We start from the raw sequence: 14,699 nt of genomic DNA, 5'->3' as shown, positions 1-14,699 counted from the left end.
TGCACAGACGTTAGAACAGAAATCCTTGATGAATTCTCAGAGAAACAACCTTGGGTTGTCTTTTCAAATAAAAGAAAAAATGGGCCAAAACACATCTTGTGTATCACGCACTGATTTATTGAACTTATGCAAGTTACATTGATGCCTCAGCTAACGTCACAGAAACGCAAGTAGTGAAATCTGCGCTGCAATCACCAGCCTGAGGTGTATTTTCAGTTTCAACAACCAAACATGTGCATTTGAATTGCTTTACGAGCAACCAGTTGAAAGGCTCACATTTCTTTCCCTGAACAGTTGTGTAAGAGCAATCTGCTGCAAGGCAACACAAAACTGGTTATACCATTAGGTATGCTTATAAAAACCTATAAAAGAGGGAAGGGGAGGGGGTCAGAATTATTTGACATTTTACATAATATACATGACGACTTTTGTGTGATGACTCTCCATGGATTAAACAATCTGCAAATCAGTGACAAGAATCATGCATTGCAAACATAAAGGCAGTCCAGCATTTACATGAGTTTTCATGCGACTCTGCTCTGACGGGTCTAATATAGCCGTCTATGTTTCTGTGAGATGACTGCACTCTGACAGCAAATTTGTTTATTGGGTTTATTACAATAATTAGTCAGAATTTCTACATTTTAAATAAAAACAACATTCAATGGGGCCCTTGAAAACACAGCTAGCACCCTCAAATGTCCATTTCTGACATTCACAGCTTCCCGTTAATGTGACAGCATTTATTGTCATAGTTTCAAGTTTCGTGGGTGAACGAGTACACTGGTGACTTCTAAATAAAGGTTTAGGCATCAGCCTTACTGTGTGGTACCTAGTAAAACAACACAAACGTGAATGATAAAGTCACATTAACTGACACGCACGGACAAGAGCATGACTGTGCATTTCTCTTGTTGGAGTGCTCATCTTATTAGAGCAGCAGTTCTCACACTACCTGCATGGTGGGAAACACTGGTGCAGTATAATCAACAAGGTGAAGTGAAACTTGAGTGGATTTTTTTTTTCTTAATGTGACCTTTAAGTAAAACTTTTTTTCTTAGTGGTTGGATAAAAACTGTGGAGTTTGGGGATTAAAATTAAACGTACTAGAACAACTTTGAGAACCGATGCAGTTGAGACAGCCATAAACCGCAAAGATGAAATGAGATAAAATGTTGCACCCAACATTTTATCTCACCAGCTGTTTCAAGCTAGCAGTAAGAAACATTCGTCGATGATGTGTTTTGACAGTTCCCAAGTCAGAAGAGAGGTTACTGAACATCACTGTTGTACAGTGTGGTTGCACTTGATTTAATGCTGATAATTCTTGAGGCCCCAGGCACACATTTTTTATGTGTATGGCAAAAACCACATGTTCACTCTCTAAATCACTCTTGTGCATGAAACCATGAGAACAGAGATGTATTACAACCATATATGTATAACTCAACAGCAAAATGCAGTCATGTTAAAGACTTGTGGAGCAAAGACCAGTGACATAACCAGTTATAAAAAAAAGAAAAAGAAAATATTCTGTATACCATGTACGAAAGTGCCATATTTACACAGAGTTCAGCAAAGAAACGACAAAAAAGAAAGAACATAATATTAAACTATGCTAGTTCATCAATAATGCTGCACATGGCAGCGTCCTTGTCCCATTTGTCACTTCTTGAATTAGGGATGCTCTTCTCCTGCTGACCCGTTGCCATGCAGCTGGCAGCTGCTTCCTCTATATCCATAGGTTCTGTTTTCAGCCTGGTGGCCTGCCCAGACGAACAGCCAACACTAGCTGCAGGAGGCGCACTCTTTGTCCCATCACAAGCACCATCCTGACCTTCCACTTGAGGCAAGTCATCAGGCAGGGAGGCAAGGCACCCCTGGATCATCTCCACCACCCTCTCCAGATGTTTCTGGAACCTCTCTGCTGTCTCCAGCCTCTGTCTTTTCTGGACCTCCATCATCACCCTTAGCGTCTCCCTGGCTTGATGCGGTCTGTACTCATTTATCAGATGGTGCATATGGACAAACAGAAGCTTTATGTCTTCCAGCTTCTCTTCACGCTTTATACTACCAGGGCTCTTGATAAGGATGTCCAGAAGGTCCAAAAAGTTCACAAGAATGGACATGTTCAGTTTCTTGAGCTCCCGTTTGTGGTCAAACTGCATAGGGTGAAGCCTCTCAATGCCTTGGCTTTCCAGAGGCCGGATGATGAGGTCATCACACTGGAAATGGTTGCCAAACATCATGTAATTATCTCTGATGGGTGGAGGTGGCTTAGGGGCCAGACCCTTGCGGATGTTTTCATCTGTGTACTCTTTGATGTACTGCATCGGTGGAGGAGGCAGGGCGCTGACCTGCTGTGGTTCACCCATGATACCGACCTGAAAGCACAAGAATCCGTGTCAATATATATAAAAAGGAAAGCAACATACATTAGGTTTTGCAATTTAGTATCTTATTTTTTTTTTTAAAGTGTTTACAGTTCACAGTAGTTGAACACAAACATATTAATTTAGGCTATGTGCCTAAATATAACAGAACGTTCATCAGTGTCATTAGTAAGTCTCCGGTTTACCCTACTGTTACACAAAAAACGGTGTAGTGAAAAGGTGTCTCTCTCACTTCACTATTGGGGGCACAGGTAGACAAGGAGCAGGATGTTTGCCGCAAAAAGACAGCATAGCTTTTTAATTGCAGAGACGTTAGCCGTGTCTAAATAGTTTGCTTGCACTAACTCCAAACAAATTCAGTGTTTGTTTGAGACCATCGCTTCGAAAGATGTGCTAAGAGGCCTATGCTAACACAAACTGCCCAGCCAGTTGTCTGTACGGTAAATATCTGCATATGACTTATGTTAAACGCTGTCTGCATGGGAATAGAGTTGAGTGAAGACTACCATTTAGTGTCGCAAACCTTTGTTTTATCAACATGTTAGCCCTTTACTCTCCAACTAACTGCAGTCGTTAGCTTACCTGCTGACTGACTGACTAACTAACTGCTAACCTCCGCTAACGAGTTAAATTGCTACACCAAATATAATGGTAACCCACAATACCGTTAAAAGCGGGAAGACTTATGATATTTATACACACCTTTCAAATGACTCTTTAGTCGCTGAAGATATAAGACGCTAGATATAGACGTCCGTTAGGTCCGACCATTAGCTTGTAGCTAGTTTAGCTCCTTCCATTCCACACTAACAAGATTTTCGTTTCAGTCCCTAAGCTATTGGCTCGACGTCATTGGTTTTTGTCCCGCGGATTGGACGATAGCAATGCAACAAACTAAACACCGATTGGGTGTGAGGATACCACGCTTGATCTTGTAGTTTTTGATAAGAAATTGCTTAATTTGAAGCTTATTTTGTACAGGACTGATGTCTTTTTACAATAGTGACCATCTCCAGCACCTGTTATCATTTGGTAATGTCAAATATTTTTCTAGTCAAAGCAAACTAGCAGTTTACAACGCCACCAATACTTTTAAGAGGTAAATAAAATGTAGAAGAAAATTACAATAGATATAAACTATTACGAATACAAGAGACAAAAGCTTAAAAATGCAAGGATCGATTCTTAACGTTGTGTCAGTATAAGACAATTTTCTAAACTTTCCTTTGTTTTTTGTTCCCCCCCCCCCCCCCCCCAATTTATCACTTATATATGGCTTAAAACAACAAGAAGAATAAAATACAGTTGAATGCTTTTAAACACTACAGCTACAGTTCACCCTTCTGATTCTGTGACATCTTTAAAACAAATGAAAACTTTCCACATTTTTAATTTGGAGCTTTAGATATAGAAAATAAATTATTTAGTGTGACACGGTCTTTCACATCTACTTTTACACTTATTTTATACTTATTTGCACTTATTTACATACAGCATGACAAATATTCTCTTTTATTAAATACTCATATGGAACAAAATTGCTGAACATTTCCCATTCAACAGCACAGATGTTAACTCCTAAAAATGTTAAATTCAGGTATTTTCTGGAAATGTTTTTAATTGACAAAAGAAGAAAGAGCCTTGACTTTTGACGTTTACACAGTTCAAACTGTATAAAAATATACAGTCAAAGTCGATTTTATAATTTTGGCTTTTTGGATCTGTTTTGTTGTTGTTGTTTTTTGACATTAAATTAAATTAAATTAAATTAAATTAAATTAAATTAAATTAAATTAAATTAAATTAAATTAAATTAAATTAAATTAAATTAAAATGGCAATCCCAACTCATTCAATCCACACCAATCTGTTGGAACACTTTCCTGGTGGTGGTGCTGTAGTATCGTTTAAATCTTTCATTCGGTGTGACTGTAAAAATATTTTCAGATTTTAACTTTAACTACATTTTCTTCCATTCTAAGTTGACAGCACTACCTCAGCAGTTTGAAATTTTTCGGTCACTTTAAAATCATTAATGGAGCCCAACCTATATCATTACTGTTACAATATTATTGTTACTATATTATAACCTGTATTATTATTATTAACCTTCTTTTCCTGCACAAACCCCCAAAAAACCAAGTAAAATATAAGGGAGTAAAAAGCAGTGATGGAGAAAAAACAGGGCAAATCCTAAAAGACATCATGAACACGTAACCCCAAACTCTAAATGTATTAATTATGGCAGGAAAAAAACAGATTCTTTTGTGTGTGTTTCTTGCAATCTCACAATCTCAGTAAAAAGTTTTGTTTTTTCCCCTATTACTTTCTTGTTTCAAGTTAAAATCATTTATGCCATTTTTTGCCCCCTTAGATTGAATCCCCCCTTTGCCCAATGCTGACATTATAACCCTAACCTCACTGTAGTAGTGGGACACATCCGTGACCTTTGAAGTGAATGTTGATGGAAAGCGTTGAAAAATGTAAAGGTTAACGAGTCATCCTTTTTCTGGGGATCGCACTGCTCATAGTGGCTGACTGCAACGTGCACTAAGTGAGTGAAAGTGCCTGTGAGCACCCTGAACTGTGTGTATGTGCGCGCACGCGTGTATTTCGCTTGCACAACGCATTTGTTGCCGTAGGATGTGGTTTACTGTGCAACAACCCTATGCCGGAAACTCTACGACATCTATCAACTTATCATCTTCAATTTTTTTTTTCTTGTACACTCACTGCTACTCTGTCTCTGCATGCTGTAGGCAATGCCGCCTCTCTTGGTATGACAAAACAAGGCAGTATTTCTCATTGCGCTTCTCATAGCTGGTAAAATGTTCCCCAGGGTGATTTTGAAGGGAACTCTGATCAAAAAATCTCAACAGAAGAAGCGAGTGTCACCCTGTAACTATAAAGAGAGATTTTTTGTGTTGGATACCCAAGACCTGAAGTATTCTGAACGTCGTCCCGGGGTAAGTACAGTATGTGCGGTTAATCTGTAGAGCTGTTTCAGGAATGCAGACTCTTGGCTGTTTGCTGTAATCTAAGCTGTTTTGTTGCAGAAAAAGCCTTTGCTGAAAGGTTGTATCGAGCTGTCCAGAATTAAGTGCGTGGAGATTGTGTGTACTGATGTGCCCATACCATGCAGCTTTAAGTACCCTTTTCAGGTAACATTCATAATTTCCTAGAGACCAACTCAATTGTTACCGCATTAAAATCTACCAAACACTGCATCATACACACTATATGCAGTGTATGGTGAAGTATGACTGAAAATGACAACGCATATAACCTTTTTTTTTAAATCTCAATTCTTCTGCAGGTTTTTCATGACAGTTATTACCTCTACATATTTGCACCAGACAATGACTGCCGTCAGAAATGGGTCAGAGCTCTTAAAGAGGGTAAGCCATTACCATATATCACCAGTCAAATAATAACAATAGTACTATGACAAGTCGACGATAAACCGCTGATTGTATGAACTGCAAACACATACGGATGGATATTTCAAACAATATTTCCCTTGTTCTGTCTGATGTAGAGACAAAGAATAACAACTTAGTTCCAAAATACCACCCAAACTTCTGGATGGATGGAAAATGGAGATGCTGCCAGCAAACAGAGAAACTGGCGACTGGGTGCAACGTGTACGACCCAGTGGGCTATGGTTTGTAGCATTTCTTTTTCCTTCTCTTCTACTTCGTGAATCCAATGATTTGTGGAAGCGATTCCATTTGAATTAAGATATTTGTATGGCTTTCGCACATATGGTTAGAGTAAACTTGAACAAAATTCTTTCGTTTTGCCTAATCCAGTTCATACTGTTGTTGCTTTGTGAGTTTAGATGGGCCAAATAGCTCTCCAATTTAACATTTCTGTTTCCCCTACAGCCTCTAAAAAGCCGCTTCCCAGCCTCCCGGAGCCAGAGGTACCACCATCTAAAACACAAACGACACAAGCTTTTGAAATGTTATTGTGGTTATTACTGATATTCCAATGAAGCGAGGGAGACCAAATCACTTTTTCAGTTTTAATGCCTGTCATGTTTGTCTGCAATACTTTTAAACACCGTTTCTCTCTACATATTTAATAATTTGGTCATGCATTGGTTTTTAACCACTGTGTCTGTGGTTTGATTTTGTGTGTTCAGGCAGCAGCTCTGTAGTTGTTTCAGCACACATGTGTTTGAGTGTTTACTTGAATAGATAGATAGTAGAAGAAATAGAAGTACATTAAAGTTTGTCAAATGAAAATCCTCGTTGATACTTTTTCCTTTGGCACCATGAAAATGTAATTTCATTTGAAAGCGCCAGATTTCGTATTTGTGTATGAACTTTTTGGGAAGAGTTCACTCAGACCTCTCAATAATTTGTACCAGGTTATTTCCACCGCTTGAAAAACATTTTCCTGATTGGCAGAGCTAAATTTAAAATTTGGGGTTCTTATTGCAAAACTTCAGCTTCATGATTCTAAATCTCAAGTTATTTTCTCATCTCGTCTCAGAAGTTTACGATAGTATGTCGAAATTTAGAGGTAATAACCCAAAATTTTGACTTATGTTTGCCAAAAAAATGTTTTTGCAGCTTCCATATCTGTACAAATGGTTTTTAAATCGGATTTTTTTCCTCCCTTTCCAGATGGAGCTGGAAGATTCGGGGCAACAGAAGGTCATCGCTTTGCAAAACTACACGCCACAGGGAGACAATGACTTACCTCTTCAGAAAGATCAGGAATATCTCCTGGTTAAGAATTCCCATTCCACCTGGTGGCTTGTACAGGATGAGAGAGGGTAAAGCGCATTACAGCCAATGCCAAATTCATTTGAACTGTTTACATTAAAACATAGCAGTACAATTCAAAAGAGGAACCATTAGCTAAATCCCTTTTCCTGTCACCCATTAGGAACTCGGGTTTTGTGCCCAGTACGTACGTAGCTGAAAAATCCATCAACAACTTTGAAAGATTTGAGTGAGTTTGAATTCATTTCTGTTACTCAAGCTTTTAATTTGCACTGTTCATTGCTGCTAATGAATTACCATGTTTTCCCTCCAAAACTGATTTAATTGTTGTTAATGTGTTCTCAACAGATGGTACAACAAAAACATTAGCAGAGCGCAAGCAGAAGAATTGCTAATGAAAGAGGTAAAAACAAAAACTCAGTTCTGTTTGGCCATAAAATTTCAAATAATGATTTTGATATGATGATGACAGGCAAGATTTAGCCCCTGTATGACACAGTGCATTTTGATGCGACTGTGCCGCCAACAGCAATGTTGCATTTGCAAAATCGCTGCATATGCACCTGCACAACGACAATTCGACTTGACATAGAACATGAAGAAAAAAAAAAAATTCTCACAACCACAAAGTTTCCTCCAATGTTGAATTTCCTGCTTTGCTAAGTTTTGCAAGCAGGAAGGGAAAACGGTTATCCATCGTCGTCTTTGAATTAAAACGGCCGCCAGACGTGTTACAGAATGCACCGCCGAACGTGGGAAATCTTATGTGATCTCGTTACTCTGTCTTTAGGGTAAGGAAGGTGCATTCGTGGTGCGGGACTCAAGACAGGCGGGAGTGTACACAGTGTCTGTTTTCACCAAAGCACCAGGGTAACTGTTATTTATAGTATTCTTATGAATTTACTTATCAAACAACTCTATAATTAAAACAGTCATATATGGTTACTTATATCATGAAAATAAAATGATGGCTCATTGGATTTCAGTCATTTTAAGTGATCGTTAAAGATATAACCAATGAGAATTAAGTATAAGATTAGTGTAAACTTGTGATATTTTTCTGATCTTCCAATGTTTATGTGTAATCATCTGCTCAGGCAAACATTTGCTTTAAAAATGCATATGACCTGTTCCAGTTAAGCATATATTCTCATCAGGTCTAATGGGGAGAAGAATCCGAGAGTGAAGCATTACCAAATCAGACAGACCGAAACGAGCCCAGCTTCTTTTTACCTGGCAGAGAAGTACCTGTTTAGCACCATTCCTGAGCTCATATATTACCACCAGCACAATGCTGCAGGTAAGTGTGCCAGCTTTTCTCATGCAACAGCATTATTTCAAAAAGTTCAAAGGATAAATGAAGTTCATCTTATGAAACAGCTAAATTCTTGGTCCTGCTTTTTAAATTTCCCGTTGTCTCTTTCTCTTTGTGGCAGGGCTAATAACACGGCTGAGACACCCTGTCTCTCAAGGTGGACGCTGTTCCCAGGATTCTACTGATATCGCAAAAGGTTTAAAGCTTGTTGTGATGGCTGAAGTTTGTTGAACTAAAGCTCCAAGCAGCCCTAATTTATTGCTGTGAATCTTGTTTTTGCTGACCTCTGGTGGGTTGCACAGAATTACACTTCAGGGCTGTTAAGTAACTCCACCCTTTTGTCTTTTAATGTAAACCAATGTAATACAAATTAATCTTTGCTGAAAAAAAGCAAGTGAAAATGAGAAAAAAAAAGTCCTTTTTTATTTGTGAAACTTGCATGAAGAAGTCTAACTCTATGGTTATTTAACGGAGCTATAGTGTGGATGCTTTGGTTCACTGCTGGTTTGCTGGTTAACAGATCAGTGGGAAGTGGACCCTGAGGAGCTGATACTGGGTCAGGAGATAGGCAGCGGCCAGTTTGGACTGGTGCTGGAAGGCAGCTGGAGGGATCTCAAGGTAGCAGTGAAGATGGTAAGAGAAGAGTGCATGTCAGACGAGGAATTTAAAGAAGAGGCACGGATTATGATGTAAGTACAGTTCATGGTGGAGATCTGTAAAACGAGTTTGAAACCACTCAGTTTATCTGTGCGTGTGTGTTTTAACAGGAGACTCTCTCACTCTAAGCTGGTACAGCTGTATGGCGTGTGCACACAACATTCTCCCATCTGCCTCGTGTTTGAGTACATGGAAAACGGCTGCCTGACGGACTACCTGCGAGAAAAGAAAGGCTCCTTGTCTCAGGATCTATTGTTGGGGATGTGTCTGGATGTCAGCGAAGGGATGGCTTATCTAGAGATGTCCAACTTCATCCACAGAGATCTGGTAAATAAATAAAGTGCTCTTTCACAATACACTTTCATATCCCTGCTTTGCTAGAGGACTTTATCCTTCCTTTCTTCCCTCCAAAGGCTGCCAGGAACTGTCTCGTCTCAAAGAACAACGAGGTGAAGGTATCGGACTTTGGAATGACCAGGTATGTTCGTGAAGATCAGTTTTTTAAATTATTACATTACATTAATGTCACAGTGAGTCACAGCTTGTGGTCTGTGTCCACTCTCCATACCCAAGATTTGTTCTTGATGATCAGTACACGAGCTCACAGTGCTCCAAGTTCCCTGTCAAGTGGTCAGCCCCAGAGGTCATCAGATACTGCAAATTCAGCACCAAGTCTGACGTCTGGTCGTTCGGTGAGTTTGGGCGCTTGTCTGCCATTCAGCTGTTTGGTTTGCATTTCTGATTCACTCGTCTGGCAAGTTTTGCAGGTTGGGTGAGAGCAGATTAAATCATATTTGTTTTCCTGATGGCACATGTGCTCAGCTTTAGTTAAATAACACTGCAGTGGTTTAGACGTTATATATTAAACAATTCTTTTTATCTTGTGAAAAAAAACTGTGCTCAAACTGGAGCACAGTTTTCTTGGGCAGACTATTACTGCAGTTATCCAGGACAAAGCCATTTTTTTGGTAAATTTTTATATAAAATAGCTTAAAAGCTAGCCATTTTCATGATTTAGTGACAATTAGTGGATGCACAATAAGCTCAGACAATTGCCGAGGTTTGAAAGGAGATTAAACAGACAGAAAGCTTTTAGCTTGACGTGATCTTTGGGGAAAAAAAAGATTCTGTATTTTGAAGTTATGACTTTCTTGTGTAAAACGGATGTGCTAAAACTAAGTAAAAATAAAACATATTATAAATTCTATAATAGGGGTTACTATTTCTATTTCTAAACAGATTTGAATTATGACCTCTTCTAAAAAGGTCTGGATCCAATTACTGACGTCCCTTAGAAATCGTGAAAAACAAATGAACTGCAGTGACGGTTTAAGCAGGCTATGGCTTTTCATTGGTAACACAAGTGTTTTCAATCATGATTCTATGCATTGAAATGGTAAAAGAGTAATAATTCAGCTGTATAGTATCATTGTTACACTGATGATGGGCAGGAGAAAGAGGGGAAAAGTTTGTCTGAGCCATCTTTCAAAAGATTCTTTATGTCAAAATTTTTACTTCCTGGTTAAATAACGGTTTAAAACTAAAAGAGACAGTCGGTCCATCTACAGGCTGTGTGAAGTTCTTGAGACTGCAGCTGCTAAGAATATTAGGAAACTCTTTCATTGGATTCTTTCATGCCGGCTTCAGTGGATGGGGCTACCAGACGAACATTAACTCCCGACTAAACAGAGCTGATTTAAAGGATCAAAGTGCCAAAGCGTCTGTCGACACCATACGTCGCTTTCTGATTGAAGATTGAAAAAAGAGACCCCGCTTTTGAAAGAGGATTATAAAAAAAAACTTAAACTTGTGTTTGATAAAATACTAATAGACAAGTCAAAGCGGTTCTTGGTGGATGAAGTTTGGGATTTAAAACTAGTTTCCAAGTTTGCCAAAAAAAAAGAAGCTTTTGAAGAAACGAACGCCGGGGACGACGGATTTCATCAAGATAATCTGGAGTGAAATACATTTATGTACCTGTGCCAGAGCTCTGTGCCAGTCACAGGCCATGCTGCCTCTTCCAACAGTATAAAGATCTGAAACATACTTCCAACAAGATGGACTGAAACAAAATCATTTGAGCCGAGTGTGGAAAAAGCTGAAACTCACAGTGGGGGGAAAACGTGTTCATCAAACCTGAATGAACCGCAGTGGTTTGAACATGAAGAGTCAAACAACCTACAGAGATGTGTGAGTGTGTGTGTAGGTGTGTGTGGGGGTAGGTAAGTGGGTGAAAGGGGAGGTGGGCGTCCTCTTGTGAAGAATCACAAAAACTGCTCAGCTGCACAATATTACAATTAAGGATCAAATACTTTAGGCAGACGACTATATTTGCTGTATTGAATGAAAGCAAGATGAATTACTTTTAAAGTAAGAACTTACAGCAGAGCAAATTTTAGGTGTGTGTGTCTCATGTGTAGGTGTGTGTGTGTGTGTTTTTAATGGATAGCAACAATTTTGGCCAATTCTGATCTGTAGTAAATTACTCTCAAATGAGGTTAAAAATAAATATGTTTCAGTTATATAAAATAAATAAATAAATAAAAACACACTGCACTGGACTAGAGTAGCTCACTGTTAAACGAACGATACAAGGCTCCTACCCTCTTGACTAAAATGCTTCCATATTGTTTAACAAGTGCTGTCTCCGTGTCCGCCCCTCTTCAGGTGTGCTCATGTGGGAGGTGTACAACGAAGGCCGACTCCCCTATGAGAACCGCACTAATGCAGAAGTGGTGGACTCCCTGAACGCAGGCCTGAGGCTCCTGAAGCCGCGCTTGGCCCCGGACTCTGTCCACCTACTCATGGAGTGGTGTTGGAAGGAGGTGAGGACATTACCCTTTTTTCAAGCAGAACTTCTGCTGATCATAAAATGAGCAAACGATTAACTGTCGTTTGTTTTCTGTTCTGTTCCTAGAAACCAGACGATCGCCCAACATTTGGGCTCCTCTTTCACGAGCTGGCCTCCCTTTCAGACGCCTGAACCAACATGTGATTTGTGATTTTTTATATATAATATTTATTTTATTTATTTACTGTAACCAGTTGCTTGTCATTTGTAAAGTTAGATTATTCCAAAACAATTTTATATCCTGGATTTTGCACTTTATCTCTTTCGTAGCTTTGTAAGTATCCCCTGAGAGGGCTCACACAGTCCATTCACACAGCTACTGGTGCTTCCTGCAGAATCATGTAAAGGTCTGAGCAATTCTATAAGCCATATAAAAGTGAGATGTTTGCTTTTCAGTCAGCTGACTGTCATTAAACTGAATGTTTTACATCTTGTCACTTCTCACTGTCTTAGTTTCCTCCACTACAATAATGAAATCTTGGCATAAGAAATATTTTTGTTTCTATATGAAGAAGTTATTGAAGTTGCCAGATGTTATATATATTTAGAAATACATGCAAAAGGCTTTCCTGTTTTATGGAGCTCACTGACATTAGCCACAACAGTCATATTTTTGATGATCATCCATATACTGTATATAAAAGATGGACATAGCTACAACAAAGTCACGAGTCATGTTTTTTTTTTATGAATTAATTTTGGAGTCACAGGTGACCACATTTGGTCAAGATTTATTTATTACTCATTGCTCGGATCCATCGTAATATGTGGTAAGTAACATGACTCATTGAAACTGTGCTAAAGGTGGAGCACAGTCTTCTTGAATAGACTATTACTACAATTATCCAGAGATGAAGTCATGTATTTGTGAAATTATATTTAACAAAAAAATGCTCCATATCGCACCCACACCATGAACAAGGTTGGTCGATTTCAACTGTGTGACTCTAACCTCTACAGCTGTCTATACCAGCAGGCCCCCACCCCCGGGCCACGGACCGGTCATTTGGTACCGGGCCGCGAGAGTTGAGCCTCGGGTGTGAAATTTATGGTTTTCAGGGTTTGTATCGTTAACTCTGTTTCCCTGGGTCTTTTCCCGTGTTGTAGTTGCGTGTCTTATTTTGAAAGAAATATTTACATGTTACCATAGCGACCAGAGAGCATTAAGAGGCAGAGAGGACGATGTTACTCTCAATGTTGTTGGTGCATTTCAGGAGGACGCTGCTAATTAAGTTACACAATTACACAGTGAATTCATGTTTATTATTATATTTACAAAATACCACAGTTTTTGTCTTGGTCGTATCTTTTTTTTGTTGTTGTTGTTGTTATCCACAACACCTTAAAGGCCGGTCAGTTAAAATATTGTCTGACATTAAACCGGGTTGTGGCATAAAAAAGGTTGAGGACCGCTGGTCTATACCCACATCAATTTTTCAGTCAAATAAGCCATACATTATTGGAATGACTCACTTTTGGAGCCAGACTCCAGTGGCCAGTCAAAGAACTGCAGTTTCTGGTACAGGCACAATAACTTTTTTCCCATATCAAATGATCAATAATTCTCTTCTGAGGATAGTGGCAAGATGTGGAATTGCAGTTTCCTGCTGGGACATAGAGCAATGTGCAAAAGTCTTGAGCCACCGCTCATTTTTTAAATATCCATTATAAGAAAATGGAAAAAAGGTGCAGAGAATGGAAATCCAGTGTAATTTGCCATACCTCAGCCTTTTCTTTCCATTTCCCTTCCCTAAGGATGTCTTCTTGACACCCTTCCACTGACACCATTTTGGATGCGGCTTTGGCAAACAGTAGATGGATCAGCTGAAGGGTCAGGCACATCTCTCAGGTTCTAAAGATACAATTTAAAACTGATTTGTTGCTAAATTGTGTGTTATTTGCAGATAGAATGAATGTTGGTTCATTGTTTGAGTGCCTTGGTGGCTTTTCAATGCTTGAAGTGTTAAAGCAGCCAATGTATAAAGAAAAACTTTGAAAGACCTTCAGAAAGCCTGAAGAACTATCACTCAAGACCAGAAATGGGCAGTAACGTGTAATCTGATTACTTTTTTCAAGTAACGAGTAAAGTAAGGGATTACTATTGCAAAAACGGTAATTAGATTACCGTTACTTTCCTGTAGGAACGCTGCGTTACTGCGTTACTAAACCTGTGATTTTTTTGCGAGAATGTCTCATGACAGTGACCTAAGCGAGTGCAATGTTCGGGACAACAGCTGTGTGCAGATCAACAATGGATAATATATCAAGTGCGGGAGAGAGTATGAGCTTGCAGCGTTTAAAGTGTGGAAGTACTGACCTTACTTTGAGTTTGATTCCATAAAAAGTGACAAAAACATTAGTGTCCGTTGTGCGTGGGAAGAAAACTTCTTTTTACATCGAAAAAAACCCTAAACAAGCTCCGAGTGCGCAACGAGGTAATGGGAAACTCACAGAGAAACTCGCGGATTCTTCCACTGACCGCTGCAGCACACCTGCACCAGGGTAAACCTCTGCCTACCTCACTCCTGCTTTACAGGTGAACATAGAGCAGTATCTGCTGTGTTTTACTTGCATCTATTTGAAAGACTGAGTGTAAACACAAAAAATATTTTATTTTATGTGCTGGAATGTGAGGAAAATAGGTTTAAATGTTAAACTAATTTCTTCAAGTCAGAGAATGGTGCATATAATTTAATTTTTGCTTGATGCATGAAGTCAAAAGATTAAAACTGATAAAACAAGTTTTGA

General features: G+C 39.0%; 2 protein-coding genes across 2 annotated transcripts; one reads left to right on the top strand and one right to left on the bottom strand.

The window, feature by feature from the left end:
• Positions 1–621: 621 nt before the first annotated feature.
• med7 (mediator complex subunit 7) lies at positions 622–3,257 on the bottom strand. Its single transcript, XM_006781725.3, has 2 exons — positions 3,096–3,257; positions 622–2,384 (listed from the first exon to the last, which is right to left on the bottom strand). Exon 2 carries the CDS (start codon positions 2,373–2,375, stop codon positions 1,614–1,616), a length of 762 nt encoding a protein of 253 aa, XP_006781788.2. The 5' UTR covers positions 2,376–2,384; positions 3,096–3,257; the 3' UTR covers positions 622–1,613.
• A 1,910-nt stretch (positions 3,258–5,167) lies between these two features.
• itk (IL2 inducible T cell kinase) lies at positions 5,168–12,603 on the top strand. Its single transcript, XM_006781724.2, has 17 exons — positions 5,168–5,358; positions 5,449–5,553; positions 5,709–5,790; positions 5,931–6,056; positions 6,280–6,317; positions 7,027–7,178; positions 7,292–7,357; positions 7,477–7,531; positions 7,919–7,998; positions 8,286–8,428; positions 8,565–8,639; positions 8,964–9,132; positions 9,211–9,427; positions 9,514–9,578; positions 9,674–9,792; positions 11,768–11,925; positions 12,018–12,603. Exons 1-17 carry the CDS (start codon positions 5,221–5,223, stop codon positions 12,081–12,083), a joined length of 1,854 nt encoding a protein of 617 aa, XP_006781787.1. The 5' UTR covers positions 5,168–5,220; the 3' UTR covers positions 12,084–12,603.
• Positions 12,604–14,699: the final 2,096 nt, after the last annotated feature.

The sequence above is a fragment of the Neolamprologus brichardi genome, chromosome 2 (assembly GCF_056152115.1).
Source record: "Neolamprologus brichardi isolate AB-2024 chromosome 2, ASM5615211v1, whole genome shotgun sequence".
In the NCBI taxonomy this organism is placed as follows: domain Eukaryota; kingdom Metazoa; phylum Chordata; class Actinopteri; order Cichliformes; family Cichlidae; genus Neolamprologus; species Neolamprologus brichardi.
This window is presented reverse-complemented; position numbering and strand designations above follow the sequence as displayed.